Source organism: Selaginella moellendorffii, unplaced genomic scaffold (assembly GCF_000143415.4).
Source record: "Selaginella moellendorffii unplaced genomic scaffold, v1.0 SELMOscaffold_11, whole genome shotgun sequence".
Lineage (NCBI taxonomy): Eukaryota > Viridiplantae > Streptophyta > Lycopodiopsida > Selaginellales > Selaginellaceae > Selaginella > Selaginella moellendorffii.
Window position 1 is genome coordinate 756,464 of NW_003314272.1, and position 13,732 is coordinate 770,195.

The 13,732-nt window shown below is 51.8% G+C and overlaps 5 protein-coding genes and 1 non-coding gene across 6 annotated transcripts; 4 read left to right on the forward strand and 2 right to left on the reverse strand.

Annotated features, from left to right (window-relative positions):
• Positions 1–103: 103 nt before the first annotated feature.
• Positions 104–1,678, forward strand: LOC112345994 (EP1-like glycoprotein 2). Its single transcript, XM_024673897.1, has one exon. The coding sequence runs from the start codon at positions 104–106 to the stop codon at positions 1,676–1,678; it is 1,575 nt and encodes a 524-aa protein (XP_024529665.1).
• Positions 1,679–5,230: 3,552 nt separating this feature from the next.
• On the forward strand, positions 5,231–6,685 carry LOC9651658 (vacuolar protein sorting-associated protein 60.1). The gene is made up of 7 exons (XM_002968652.2): positions 5,231–5,483; positions 5,556–5,707; positions 5,776–5,869; positions 5,925–5,996; positions 6,052–6,163; positions 6,216–6,367; positions 6,433–6,685. Exons 1-7 carry the CDS (start codon positions 5,415–5,417, stop codon positions 6,484–6,486), a joined length of 705 nt encoding a protein of 234 aa, XP_002968698.1. The 5' UTR covers positions 5,231–5,414; the 3' UTR covers positions 6,487–6,685.
• LOC9650809 lies at positions 6,639–8,141 on the reverse strand. The gene is made up of 7 exons (XM_002968933.2): positions 8,029–8,141; positions 7,769–7,957; positions 7,439–7,709; positions 7,238–7,372; positions 7,007–7,178; positions 6,873–6,954; positions 6,639–6,825 (listed from the first exon to the last, which is right to left on the reverse strand). The coding sequence occupies exons 1-7, from the start codon at positions 8,128–8,130 to the stop codon at positions 6,748–6,750; spliced, it is 1,029 nt and encodes a 342-aa protein (XP_002968979.1). The 5' UTR covers positions 8,131–8,141; the 3' UTR covers positions 6,639–6,747.
• A 57-nt stretch (positions 8,142–8,198) lies between these two features.
• On the reverse strand, positions 8,199–8,279 carry TRNAS-UGA. Its single transcript has one exon. It is a non-coding gene; the product is annotated as a tRNA-Ser (tRNA).
• A 594-nt stretch (positions 8,280–8,873) lies between these two features.
• On the forward strand, positions 8,874–11,539 carry LOC9651659 (pentatricopeptide repeat-containing protein At1g62914, mitochondrial). Its single transcript, XM_002968653.2, has 5 exons — positions 8,874–11,018; positions 11,071–11,154; positions 11,248–11,316; positions 11,363–11,437; positions 11,483–11,539. Exon 1 carries the CDS (start codon positions 8,874–8,876, stop codon positions 10,923–10,925), a length of 2,052 nt encoding a protein of 683 aa, XP_002968699.2. The 3' UTR covers positions 10,926–11,018; positions 11,071–11,154; positions 11,248–11,316; positions 11,363–11,437; positions 11,483–11,539.
• Positions 11,540–11,583: 44 nt separating this feature from the next.
• Positions 11,584–13,584, forward strand: LOC9650810 (glycerol-3-phosphate 2-O-acyltransferase 6). Its single transcript, XM_002968654.2, has 3 exons — positions 11,584–11,705; positions 11,769–12,412; positions 12,586–13,584. The coding sequence occupies exons 2-3, from the start codon at positions 11,777–11,779 to the stop codon at positions 13,441–13,443; spliced, it is 1,494 nt and encodes a 497-aa protein (XP_002968700.1). The 5' UTR covers positions 11,584–11,705; positions 11,769–11,776; the 3' UTR covers positions 13,444–13,584.
• Positions 13,585–13,732: the final 148 nt, after the last annotated feature.

The following is a 13,732-nucleotide window of genomic DNA, read 5'->3' on the forward strand; positions in this document are numbered from 1 at the left end:
TAATGCAAACCCACGTGGCACAAACACGTGGCGGTTTAATCGAAGCATTGCTCGACAATGGTGTTCCTTTTTCACATTGTTCTTCTCGTCCACGAAAGGGACAATGGTGTTCGTTGTTCTTCTCGTCCAAAGTGTTCGTTTTCAGGCTATTCAACGATCTTTGTCTTTGCAAGTTCGTTTTTTCTTCTTTTATTCCAGATCCCTGGCCATGGTTCTGCTGCCTCTGATCCTCTTCTTGCTCTCCACATCGTCAGCGTCTCAGCCTTTCCAAGTTGTTGAAGTCCCTGTCAACTCGAAGTGGACGATCGATCCATCGATTAATCCCCAACCGGCGATCATCCAGGCCTCCAACTACAGCTTTGGCTTCACGAAAACTTGCGCCCCTCCTTCACTCCCTCCATCCTTCTACCTGTCGATCTGGAAGCCCGACTTCAAGGACGTAAATTGCAGCTGTTCTACCACCGTCACCAGCCTCTGGCAAGCCAGCCGCGACTTCCCAGTCTCCGCCAATGCGACCCTCGCATTTGGAGACGATGGAAACTTAGTCCTGAGCCAGGGATCTCTCCAGGTATGGTCTTCCAACACCTCCGGCCAAGGAGTCGTGGCTATGGTGCTCTATGTAACCGGGAACCTCGTTCTCCACCGCGAGAAGTTCGAGATAGTCTGGCAGAGCTTCGACCACCCCACGGACTCGCTGCTCGTCAACCAGGTACTAAAGCTTGGAACCAGGATCGTCTCCAGTGCCTCTCCCACCAACAAAAGCCCTGGAAGCTTTTATCTCGAGCTCCAGCCTCACGCTCTCGTTGGATTCGCTCAGGCCCCTGGAACGCCACAAACTTACATGATCTGGGACCTGGGAAGCCATGAAGTAGCGTCCCTGGTGCTCGAAGGCTGCACTCTCTTCGCATATAGCAAGCTAGACGCTCCGCTAAGATTCAAGAGCTTGAGCTCAGCGCCATTCTGCTTCCCGGGATCTTTCCTCAAGCTCCAACACGATGGCGAGGTGCGCTTCTGGCAGAGCTTTCGAAGGCGCGATTCCATCGTCGTCGGTAGTAGAATGAGCATTGGTGAGTGTGGAAAGTATGGAGTTATCCTGCAGAAAACCTGCGCCTGCCTCGATTTTGATCCATCCACTCTCAAGCTGAAGCCAGTGACCAATGGGAAAAACCCGTGCTCTGTCCCGGAGGAAGTCTCGTCCATGGAGGATCGATGCAACGGTAGCGCTGCTGTTCCTCACCAGTTCGTGGAAGCTCGCGGCTACGATTATCTGCCGCTCCACTTCATGCAAGGGACCTCCAATCTCTCCGCCACGGATTGCCAGAAATCCTGCCTCTCGGATTGTACCTGCGTCGCGGCATTCTTCCACCAGTTTGCAACCCAAGAACAAGCCAGCGCCTGCTACCGCGTCAGCGCCCTCTACACAGTCGCGATCGAGCCCCTGCGCCACGGATACGCGTCGGTGATGTTCCTCAAGATCAAGTCCTCTAGAACCCTAACACTACCTCCCGTCATCCAACGCGGATCCTCCTCCTCCCGCAAGGCGCTGAGGGTCGTCGCCAACACGGCGATCGGCGCCTTCTCGGCGATCACCGCTGCGTCGCTGCTGATCGCGCTCCTCATCGCGCGCTGGAGAAGGAGAATGGCAAGAATTTGGGCGGTGGAAGACTTGGAGACTTAGGGTTTACGTATGGCCTTCAAAAAATTTTAAACGAAAGCGCCATTCTTTGTTTGACTTTACATTGACTATGTTGACTTATCCTTGACTGGAATGTCTAACACGCAGGGTTTATGAATCTCCACTGCTGGTTGTCACGGTGGTCGTAGGGATGAGTGATGAGAAAGCTATTCTCTCTCACGCCGCCATGGGTGTGATCGCCGTGATAGATATCCAAGACCATCTCCGAGTTCTGGTATGTCCGCAGCGCGAGGTATCTCTCCCCGACCCCGTCCATCATCCAGAGCGACGAGTTTAGGCCCTGCGAGCTCGAGCCGCAAGTGATCCTGTTGCCCGCCGCATGGTGCTGGAGCGCAAGCCGGGACGAGTAATTGACGATGAGAGTCGCGCTGTGGCCCTCGCGGGGTTGTGGTCTCCGGATCCACATCTGCGAGGAATGCCCGTCGGCACAGCGCGACATGACCACCACGCGGCTGGAGGCCGTGACGCACAGTGTGAGGTTTGCGCTGGAGACGAGCTGCGCCGCACAGTAAGGCCCCGAGGCCGACGACGACGCCTCTGCTCGATTCTTGGAGAGTCTGACTGATATTGCTACAAGCAGCAGCAGCAGTGGCACAAGATTCGCGGCGGTTTTCTTCTCCATGAAGGGTGATCGAATCACTGTTTGCCTGCAGGAAAAGGAAGAACTTTGAACAGCATACAATTTGGATGGAGACCATCGCCATGGAAGCATTGCCATGTTTCGATGGAAAACTAAAAGTCTGGAAGAAGTAACGTACTGCACAACGATATTGCTGATCGATTGCCTCACTCCATAGCCAAAGTTGATCAGAGGAGAACTTCCCTACTGCTATATATTCAAGTAGAGAATGTAAAGATGCAGTTTCTTGGTTTTGTTATAAAAAGCTGGGCATTCCGGACGAGCGGATGCCCTTTCTCGGTATTTTAAAGTTTTTGAAAGTGATCAGCAGCTTCTTGTGTATTGCCATTCTTGATTTCTTTTAACTCTCCTTCCAGAAAGTGGACTGAAAGATTTTTTTTTCTTTTCTGCTCGTATATACAATGCAGCCAATGCACTCGGTGACAGCAAATGCGTGGGTTGTTTCGAGGATTTCGGAGATACTTGTCGACGCAGGTGTGTACGAAACTTAGACTCTGAGAAAAAACAGAGTTTTGCAGCAAAGGATGCTCTAGACGAGGATGAGGACCGACTCAATCAACATCCCAGGAATCTGGCATAGATCAATCTCTTGGTTTTCTATTAAGTCAATCGAGATTTCACTTGAATCTTATTGTACTGATTTGTCTAGCATACAGAGTTTATGAAAGCCCATTGCTCGTTCTCCTGGTGGTTGTAAGGATGAGCGATTAGAAAACTGTTTTCTCTCACACCGCCATGGGTCCAATCCCCGTGAGCTATATCCAGGACCAGCTCCGGGTTATCATAGCTCCGCAGCGTCACATAGCTGCGAGACGCCGATGCCATCGTCCACAGCGACGAGTTTACGCGCTGCACGGAGCCGCAACTGATCTCGCTGCCGGATTCGTGCCCGTGCTGGAGCGCAAGCCGGGACCATAAGTTGACGATGACAAACGCGTCGCGGCCATCAGGATCGCGGTAGCCGGCGCGTGAGCTCCGGCTCCACAGCTGCTGTGGATCGTCGCGGATGCAGCGCGACATGACAACGACGCCCTGGCTCAGCCCCGTGACGCACATGGTGAGGTTTGCGCGGGGGACGAGCTGCGCTGCGCAGTAAGACGGCAATTCCGACGCCTCCGTTTCCATTGCTGGTGCTGCGAACTGCAACACAAGGATGATCGCTGCTGCTGCTGCTGCTGCATTCATGGCGTTCGTGGAGTTTCGAATCACTGACTATGCCTGCGAAACGAACATAAGAATGCGATTATATGTCAAGAAGTTTAAATACGATAGGTCTAGTACTTCGAACGCTTGCTTTCCTTCAAACCAAGCTGATTCGAAAACGAACGGCAGCTATTTCATGTCGATAGTGTGGTACCTTGTTGTTATTGAATGAAAAAGAAATATAATTGTATTTGCAAAGCTGGCGGGGGCAAGCTTTCTGTGACTGAATCAAAAGAGCAGATTCTGACAACTATGACTGAAGTCAGAGAGATGTTAATCCAACGCGTTAGCAAGCTCATCATAGCCATAACTTTCTGGAAACATTTCATCTCAGGTTGTAACATTTAGAAGTATGATTTAACAGTGTTCCAACACATACTTTTATAATAAACAATGGCACTCCAACTAGCAGAACCTCCTGCTGAAGTTCTGATAGTTCTGGAATACAGGTACTATGCAATATGACATATGATCCGCTTAAGTTCAATGCGAGAATTTAGCATACAGAGTTTATGAAAGCCCATTCCTGGTTAATCTCGCCATGGCTGTAAGAACCCATACAGGGGAGTTCACTCGAAACCCATGTTACAACGAGGTTCGGTTGGTCGTAGCTCCGCAGCGTGTAGTAGTTATGCGACACAGCCTGCCTAGTCCACAGTGACGAGTTTAGATCAGGTTGTTCTCCGGGTTGTTCTCCCACTGTACCCAAAGTGATAAACGCATCTACGTAATGCTGAAATGCAAGCTGGGACCCGGTATTGATGAGCTCAAACGCGTCGAGGCCATGAGAATCAACGTAGCCGGCGTTTGATCTCCGGATCCATAGCTGTGACGGATCCTTGTGCATGCAGGGCGACATGATGGCGCAGGTGGTGCCCTGGCTCGCGTACGCAGTGAGGCACATTGTGAGGTTTGAGCGGGGGACAATCTCTGCACAAGATGCTTCGGATAACGAGGACGAAGGCTCTGCTCTCGATGGGGCGAGTGTAAGCTGCAGTAGAAGGATGGCCACTGCAGCTGCCTTCATGGTGCCAAAGAAGCTGCTGGACCTGTGGCTGCACAAACCACAATGTTAGAACACACTTAGAGAAAGAAGAGGAAGAAAGAACATTATAAGAAGTTGAGGCATCTGTTGCTGCCTGCTCGACAATTGCTTCCCTGCAAGCTGAAGAGTTCTGTTCTGCTACTTAAAGTGGAGCTCTGCGAGCATTCCAAGAAAATGAACGTCCTTTCTTGCGATTTTCAGGAGCTGTGAGTCAATGCATAAGATTTCCATCAGAGATGATACGAAGTGATAAGCAAGAAATAACTTCATTTGGAAGATTGTGAATTGCATTTGAACGTAAGATCTTGTCGTTCCGAATCATGCAACTCTGCAGTTCACGTTAACTAGCTGACGAGCATGAGCAGGATCATTGGCAAGCCAGGAAAACAAGTTAGCTTCACAATCACCACCAATCACAAAACCACTCCCTGGAAATGTCAGGTAACAAGGACCGATTCAAGATTCCGGGATGGGCTATAACGTTCTTCCCAGTTCCTGGCGGATCCCAATGAGATAAACTAATGTTCCTCCACGTGTCATGACAGCGTGGCAAAGCGGCTGTGAGTCACCAGCTTACGTGGGATAGTTTCGAATATCTGTCTGATCTTCATCCAAACCGTGGATTTTTCTTTTTATCTTTTTTTATTTGAGTGGAAATTTCGCGAGAGGGAACCTAAGGCGAAGGCGTGCGAGCGAAGACGAAGCTCCAGGCGCCGGCAACGCGCTCGAGGGGTAAATTCATGGGCGCGGAGTGATCCAGGTGCGCGCCGATCGATTGGAGCTCGCGTCTCGCCAATCGGGATCGAATCGTAGGGTAATCTCTCCGAGGCATGAAGCGCGTCTTTGGGGCGAGGAAGGAGAAAACTCCGCCGCCTACAGTCGAAGAGGCGACAGAACGGGTAATCGAAATCACTGGCCAGGGAATCCCTTTTTTTTTTCTTACTCGATTCTCTCCCTTTCCCTCTACTCAGATCAACAAGAGAGGCGATGGAGTGGACGATAAAATCAAGAAACTCGATGCGGAGCTCGTGAAGTACCGCGAGCAAATCAAGAGAACGAGACCGGGGCCTGCGCAGGAAGCGGTCAAGGCTCGAGCGATGAGAATTTTAAAACAGAAGAAAATGTAAGTTTTTGGTTTGTCGATCAAACTTTCTCGTGCTTTCGTGATCGATCAAACTTTCTCCTTCGCAGGTACGAGGGACAGAGGGACATGCTCTACAGTCAAACGTTTAATCTCGAGCAAGTTTCGTTTGCCACGGAAGGCATCAAGGACGCGCAGCAAACTGTAAGAAAAAAGCTTGCGTTTCACTCCATCTGTGGCTCACTTCTCCATGGCTTAGATGTCAGCTATGAAGGCAGCGAACAAAGAGCTCAAAGGCACGATGAAGACGCTCAAGATCGACGATATTGACGTGAGTTTTTCCGTTTTCTTTGTCTCGGCCTTAGCTTTCTACTGGTGCCTTGCAGAAAATGCAAGACGAGATGCTCGACCTCGTGGATTACAGCACCGAGATACAGGAATCACTCGGTAGAAGTTACAACGTTCCGGATGATCTCGACGAGGAGGAATTGATGGGAGGTAAGCTAAGAGACTTCATTCGTGTTTCGATCAGTAACAAGTTCCAGTTTAGAGCTGAGCGCTCTCGAAGCTGAGATGGGAGAGACGGAGCACGATGGAGGAGTTCCGTCTTATTTGCAACCGGAGAAAGATGGCGATCTAGAATCGGAGCTAAATCTTCCCGCTGCTCCATCGACTGCGCATGGTGCTCAAGCCAATCCACAGGTAGGAACTTTGGACTGATTCATTCCACTGTTTGGCCGTAACTCTCTGTCGATGCGCGTGTGCAGGCCGCGGACGAGTATGGATTTCCAGCCGTGCCAAGGGCATCATTACGTACCTGATGCTGCCAAGCATTTTGTTCTGCGTTGTACAGTACAGGTTCTTTTCTATTCCTTCCGCGAGATTTGCTTGATCTGCACACTTCTTAGTACTGAAACTAGAGCGTCAGCCAAATTTATTTCCTGTCTCGGTGACTCGAGACAGGCCTTTGAGATATGAAAATCAACTTAGCTTGCCATTGCGAGTGCTTCGAGCTCAAAACTAGTCCACTTCTGTGCACAATGTTAGTGATGAAGTTACCGTTTGAAGATTCAATTGGAGTTTTAGACTGGTTCTTCGTTCTTCGTTAGTGAACTTAGCAAGGGCTGGGAATCGATGGGATGGTTGGCTACAGCGCTTTGCTGGAAGGCGAGAAAACTGAGAGCAGTGAATAAATCCAGCGTCTTACCATGGATTTTTTTGGCTGGCTCGCGTAAGTAACCCATATCGTTCCCAACACCAAAAGAGCTCCACCTATGCACGTAGATATTCTGGAGAAACGAGCTACATTAAGTTCCTGAGACTAGAAAATGGTTTTCATACCCAGGAGGAGGAGAGACATCGAGCAGCCAGCCAACGACGGATCCAAAGACGGGCTCCAGCGTTACTGCCATGGAGACAAGAAGAGGACTGCAGTACTTAAGGACTGCATTCAAGCCAGTGTGGCCTACAAATCCCGGGCCGAGTGCCAGGAAAACAACTGGAAACCAAAACTCTGGCACAAGAAACACGGAAGTTGAAAGTCCAAAGGATCGAAAAGAACAAAAAACCAACCTTTGTTGAACCAGCCAAAAGGGCCGCTTACGTATCCCGGGACTGTTTCTCCATCCACGAAAGCACAAGACAAGCTCAGAAAGATGGACGCTCCGGCCGTGACAGGAAAGACATAAATGTAGAGAGGCATCCAAGCTGCACTGCACCACAAACGCGAAATTCATGGAAGTTAGAAGTTATAGTCTCCATGTATTTCTATACCTCTCAGGTGGCTCCCGGAAACCATGTAGATCACAAAGGCACAGGCTGCTAGAAACGCAGCACAATCACCGACGAGTGTCACTTCCGCGTCATTCTCCACCCGGGACATTGCAGCGATGATCACAACGCCGAGAAGCCCCGTGATGATCCCGAAAGTTTCTCCAAGCGACAAAGGCTGGCAACGCAGCCAGGAGACCACCGCGAGAATTATGGGCGGCATGGAGACGAGGAGGAGACTATGCGGCAGAGAAGTGTGAAGCAGCGACCAGACCTGAATCGATCAAGAGAGAACAAGGTGTGAAAAGTATGATCTTGGACGAAAGAACTTACCCAGAGTCCAAAGTGAAGAGCCAGAGCCAATGCGCTTAACACGACCTGGCATTGGTACGCGCGGCGGCGCTGCTCGATGGGAAGCCAGCGCCCCTGCCAGACGAATCCAGGGAGAAGGATCAAGGCGGTGGCCTCGAGCCTCCATGCAGCCGACGACACCGGCGCGGCATCGCGCATGAGCTTGGTCACCTGTTGTGCATCGAGATCGAGAGAGCATTACGCAAATGGAAAAGAAAATCTCGACAGATCTGTAGCATTACCGCGCCCGCCGAGGAGATCGCAAACACAGCCAGTACGAGCACGGGGAGAACATACCAAGGCCGCGCGGTGCCAATGCCATCGCCTCCTCCATTCCCGGCCATGCCCTGTTTCTAGGGCACTGCTTTCAAGTTTTAGGGCTAAAAAGGAATATAGCATATTAAAAGGGAATCGTCAACAGCAGGGTTCGAACCTGCGCGGGCAAGCCCAACAGATTTCAAGTCTGTCTCCTTAACCACTCGGACATGTTGACCTTTCATGCAAGCATTTCGAGATTGGCAAAAACTGTATGGAAACCCGAATAGCTGGTCTAAGAAAACTCTTACAAGTTCACGAGACTAGCCTTTGGCTCCGACGGTGCCTGTTGTGATCGGAAGAGCACAGCAGCAATCCCCAGAGCGGCCACTTCAGTAACTTCTTTAAAAACCTCGCTAGGCACCGGCAACACGACTCCGGGATGCTAAAATCACTCTCGGACGATGATCTCACGTACGGCGCCACTCCAAAGATCCTGGAAGAGCTCCTATTGCGGCACCAAGAGCAGGAAGAACACGAGCATGGCGAGTTGGAGTGGGAGGTGAAATCTTCTTCCGCGTCCAAAGAGTTTGCGTGCTCCAATCTCACCGAGGCGATCACATCGCGCATGCTCGTATACCTTGGCTCGTCCTTCCTCAGCATCAATATTTTTGATCTTGGGTGGCAAAAATAGGATCTATCACGATTTAGGGATATAGTTATTTAGGGCAATTGATAGGGTTAGAAGGGGTAAAGTATAAAGATGATGTCACTAGGGTTTATGGGATATTCTAGGGTTTAAGGGTGGATGAAAGCCCTGGTCCCGGGGGCGATGGCGGGAGGAGCGGGGCGAGTGGCGCTGGCGCGGGGCAACTCGATCCTCTTGTGCCAGGGCAGCGGCAATGGATTCGATGTGAGCTCGGTAGGATTTCACAGCCAGGCGCAGCTGCATTGCGAAGAATCGCCGTGGACGGGGCTGGATCCCGACGACGCCGCCCCGGAGGATCGCGAGGCGGCGGATTATCAGCTCCAGCTGCTCCAGCAGAGGGGATTCTTGTTCCGGACGGAGACGTGCAATGCGCTGCTGTCGGGCCTGGTGTCGGCGCGCAAGCACGATCAAGCGCTGCGGCTCTTCAAGGAGGTCCTGGCGGGGCTGTTTGCGCCCAACGCTCACACCTACAATGTGCTCATCCGGGGCTTCTGCAAGGGCGGGCAAATGCACCAGGCGGTGAGCGTCTTCTCCGACATGAAATCCAGTGGCTTGCTTCCAAACGCCAGCACCATGAACACGCTGCTCCTGGGGCTCTGTGAGATCGGCCAGATGTCCAGCGCTCTCAAGCTCTTCCGGGAGATGCAAGCCGGGCCTTTCCTCCCGACTAGCGCCTCGCACAACATCCTCTTGCGGGGTTTTTTCATGGCCGGGAGGGTGAGGGATGCGCTCGCTCACCTCCAGGATATGAGGAAGAGCTCGAGCTCGGTGGCAACTGGAACTTACAACCTGGTTCTCAAGGGGCTGTGCTGGGAGAACAAGTCGGCCAACCGGCTCGAGCAGGCGATGGAGTTTTTCAAGGAGATGAAGGCTAGTGGTGTGGAGCCCGACCTTGAGAGCTACCATATACTTCTCTCGGCTTTGTCCGACTCTGGAAGGATGGCCGAGGCGCACGCTCTCTTTTCGGCAATGACGTGCTCTCCGGACATCATGACTTACAACGTTCTCATGGATGGGTATTGCAAGATTGGCCAGACTTACGAGGCGCAGAGCCTGATGAAGGAGATACTCAAAGCCGGGTACGAGCCAAACGTTTTCACTTACAGCATCATCATCAACTGCTACTGCAAATTGGATAAGGTTGAAGAGGCCTGGGAGGTATTCATGAAGATGATCGAGAGTAACTGTGTTCCAAATGCCGTCACCTTCAACACTCTTATTGCCGGGTTCTGCAAGGCTGGGATGCTCGAGGACGCTATCAAGCTCTTCGCTGAGATGGAGAAAATTGGGTGCAAGGCAACTATAGTCACGTATAATACTCTGATCGACAGCCTTTGCAAAAAGAGGGGAGGAGTTTACACGGCTGTCGACCTTTTCAACAAGCTCGAGGGAGCTGGCCTTACTCCCACTATTGTCACGTACAACTCTCTCATCCAGGGGTTTTGTGACGCGAGGCGGCTATCCGAGGCAATGCAGTACTTTGACGAGATGGAAGGGAAGTGTGCACCAAACGTAATAACTTACAGCATCCTCATCGACGGCCTTTGCAAGGTGCGAAGAATGAAGGAAGCGGCGAAAACACTGGAGGACATGAAAGCTCACGGCTACACTCCAACCGTGGTCACTTACGGGGGCCTCATCAACGGGTTTTGCAAGTGTGGAGAGCTGAAAAGCGCGCTCCTGTTCTTTGAGAAGATGAAGCTCGCCGGCTGCGCTCCGAACACGGTGATTTTCAACACGCTCATCGATGGTCTGTGCAAAGCGGAAAGAGCAAACGATGGCCTCCGCCTCCTGTGTCATATGCACGCCGAAGGCTGCAAACCGGACGTTATCACTTACAACTGCCTCATCTCCGGGCTTTGCAGCGCCAACAGAGTCGAAGACGCTCAGAGGCTTTTCGATGGGATGGCCTGTGCTCCAAACGTGACGACGTTCAACTTTTTAATCCGGGGACTGTGCGCGCAAAAGAAGGTGGAGGAAGCGAGAAACATACTGGACCGGATGACCGCTCCGGACATGACGACGTTCAACACAATCATCCTGGCATTTTGCAAGGCCGGAGCGATGCATGACGCGAGGGAAGTTATGAAGGACATGCTCAAGCACGGCTTCTATCCCAACACGTATACCACCTATGCTCTCGCTCATGGGATTCAGAGTTCTAAAGGCAAGTGATGGACCACGCGCAGCAGACTTGATGCCGTCCAGCAGAAAAAAAAGCTGTTTCTTTCTTCAGTAGGCGGCTCGGGAAGTTACAAGCAGCTCTCGGTAAGGTATTCTTCTTTGCTTGCATTATTCGATCTTAATTTTGTTTTTGCAGCCTCAGCCTGAAGGCGGTTTGAAATATCCGATTCAGTTCGTTCTAGAAGTCAGGCTTCACTCGCGGATACACCAGAGCCACAAGGTGAGGAGTCATTTCGATGCCTTTTGAGGCGGTTGATTTTGACTGTAGATCGATTTCACTGGGTTGACTTTTGTCTCCATGGACAAATTGTAGGTGTTGTTTCCGAGTTGGAAGTCTTACGGGAGGAGCCCGCCGGTCATCGTGTCGAGAGCGAACGTTTGAGTAGGTATTGACGATTTTCTGGCAGTAATGACACAGTTGTTTTCAGGAATCGGAGGGTGTTTGTGTGGTTTAGAGTTGCCTCGTTCCAGTACACTCGAAGGTTTTCTCTCATGATCTGCCGGTGAGCGGTCCCCCAAGCTAAAACTTATCTTTTTTTTTTCATCAGGTCTCAACCAACCAGCCACCACAGCCAATGGCAGCTTGGCACGTTGGCACGGGTTCGCCAGCCCCTTTGACATGCTGATGCGTGTGCCGGATGGAATGTTGGCGTCTTTCCAATATAAATTGGACTGGCAGCGCTCAAGGTTTTCATCTCGAGCCAAGCTTCTGAGCCAGCAGTACAGGGGCTGGACGGACTTGAAAGGCATTTTTCTCCAGTTCCATTTCAAGTGAGCACGTTGGAAGCATTTATTCTCCTCTGTGGCGTTCTTTCTAACTCGGAGTTGTCCCAGGATTCGACATGGCCGACTTAAAGTACTCGCGGCTCTTCCGGTTCGGCCTCGTGGAGAATTGCTCATCTGAAGGACGTGGAATGCACACAGTTGCGGCGGATTTGGATGGTACACTGCTCAGAGGCAGAAGCTCGTTTCCATACTTCCTGCTGGTGGCTCTTGAAGGAGGTAGCCTCTTCAGAGCAGTTGTTCTCGGACTTTTGGCCCCTATCGCCTGGCTGCTTTACCACTTCGTCTCGGAGGCAGCAGCAATTCAACTTCTCATCTATGTCTCTTTTTCGGGGCAGAAGGTGTCCGAGATTGAGAAGGTGGCAACGGCGGTTCTGCCGAAGTTTTACTCCCAGGACGTCCACAGTGATGCTTTCAGAGTTTTCTCGTCCTGCGGGAAGAAGTATGTCATCACTGCCAATCCTCGGATCATGGTGGAGTATTTCTGCAAGGCCTTCCTTGGCGCGGACAAAGTTATTGGGACGGAAATCGAAGTGGACGATGATGGACGTGCTACAGGCTTCGTCAAGTTCCCAGGTGTGCTCGTGAGTCAAAACAAGAGGACCGCCTTGAAGCTCGAGTTCGTGGACGGGGAGCTTCCCGAGATCGGACTCGGCGATCGAGAAACCGACTTCGCCTTCATGTCGCTTTGCAAGGTAAGCGCACTCTTTCCATATCATATACATATTTTGCATTTCGAGCATATAATACTTAGCTCTGCCTCTTTCGTGCTGCTTTAACTGTTGAGGGGTGCCAGGATTTGCGTGACACTCCAGAATCAGTTACGAGAAGCGAGTTTTCTAACTCTGGTTGTAACCGTGTGATACAGGAAGCTTACGTTGTTCCCAAGAGGAAGGTTGACGCAGTGGACGGCAGCGCTCTGGCGCAGCGCGTGATCTTCCATGATGGTAGGCTGGTCCAGCTCCCAACGCCGTTCGTGGCGCTCGTCACTTTCCTCTGGCTCCCTATCGGCTTCGCGCTCGCAGTGCTCCGGATCGGCCTCACCTCCCGTTGCCCCCGAAAGTACATGGGAATGATCTACGCCATCCTCGGCGTCCGCCGCATCACCAAAGGCAAAGTTCCTCGCAAACAAGACGGCAGGGGGCTCCTCTTCGTGTGCAACCACAGGACTCTGGTGGATCCCATCTTCGTGGGATTGGCCGCCGAGAGGGACGTGACCGGGCTCACTTACAGCATCAGCCGGGTGTCCGAGGTGCTATCGCCCATCGTCACGGTCCGGCTGACGAGAGACAAGCAGCGCGACTTTACGAAGATGAAGTCGCTGCTGGAGAGGGGGAGGGACCTGTGCCTGTGTCCGGAGGGGACGACTTGCCGGGAGCCTTTCTTGCTGCGATTCAGCGCTCTCTTCACCGAGCTCACGCACAGGATCGTCCCGGCGGCCGTGAAGACGAGGCAGAGCATGTTTAACGGGACGGCGGTGCGGGGGTGGAAGGGGATGGATCCATTCTTCTTCTTCATGAATCCATTCCCGACGTACGAGGTGGAGTTTTTGGAGGAGCTCCCCGTGGAGATGAGCGTCCAAAAGGGCGGCAAGAGCTCGTTCGAGACGGCCAATTTCATCCAGAAGATGCTGGGCGACAAGCTGGGATACGAGTGCACGACCTTCACCCGCAAGGACAAGTACCTGATGCTCAATGGCAGCGATGGAACAGTCCCCACGAAATAGGAAGGGGTTGGAAAAGAAAACAAGATGGAACCGTTGACTGGTGTTGACTTGAATTGACTAGAGTTGACGGTTGAATTTTTTTTTTTTGGTGTTGGCTGGCTATCTAGCTTGCACTAGTAAATGCTAAAGGTTTTTCAAGCAGGCAGGCGATTTTAATCCTTCCACATGGGTGGGACAGAAAATATTGACTTCGTTCATTTAAAGGGGGCAAAGGTTTTAGGGCACGGAGGGGTGGTCTAGGGCACGGAAGCGAGCTGGCATCCTCACACAGGCAGCATGGCGTCCGGCC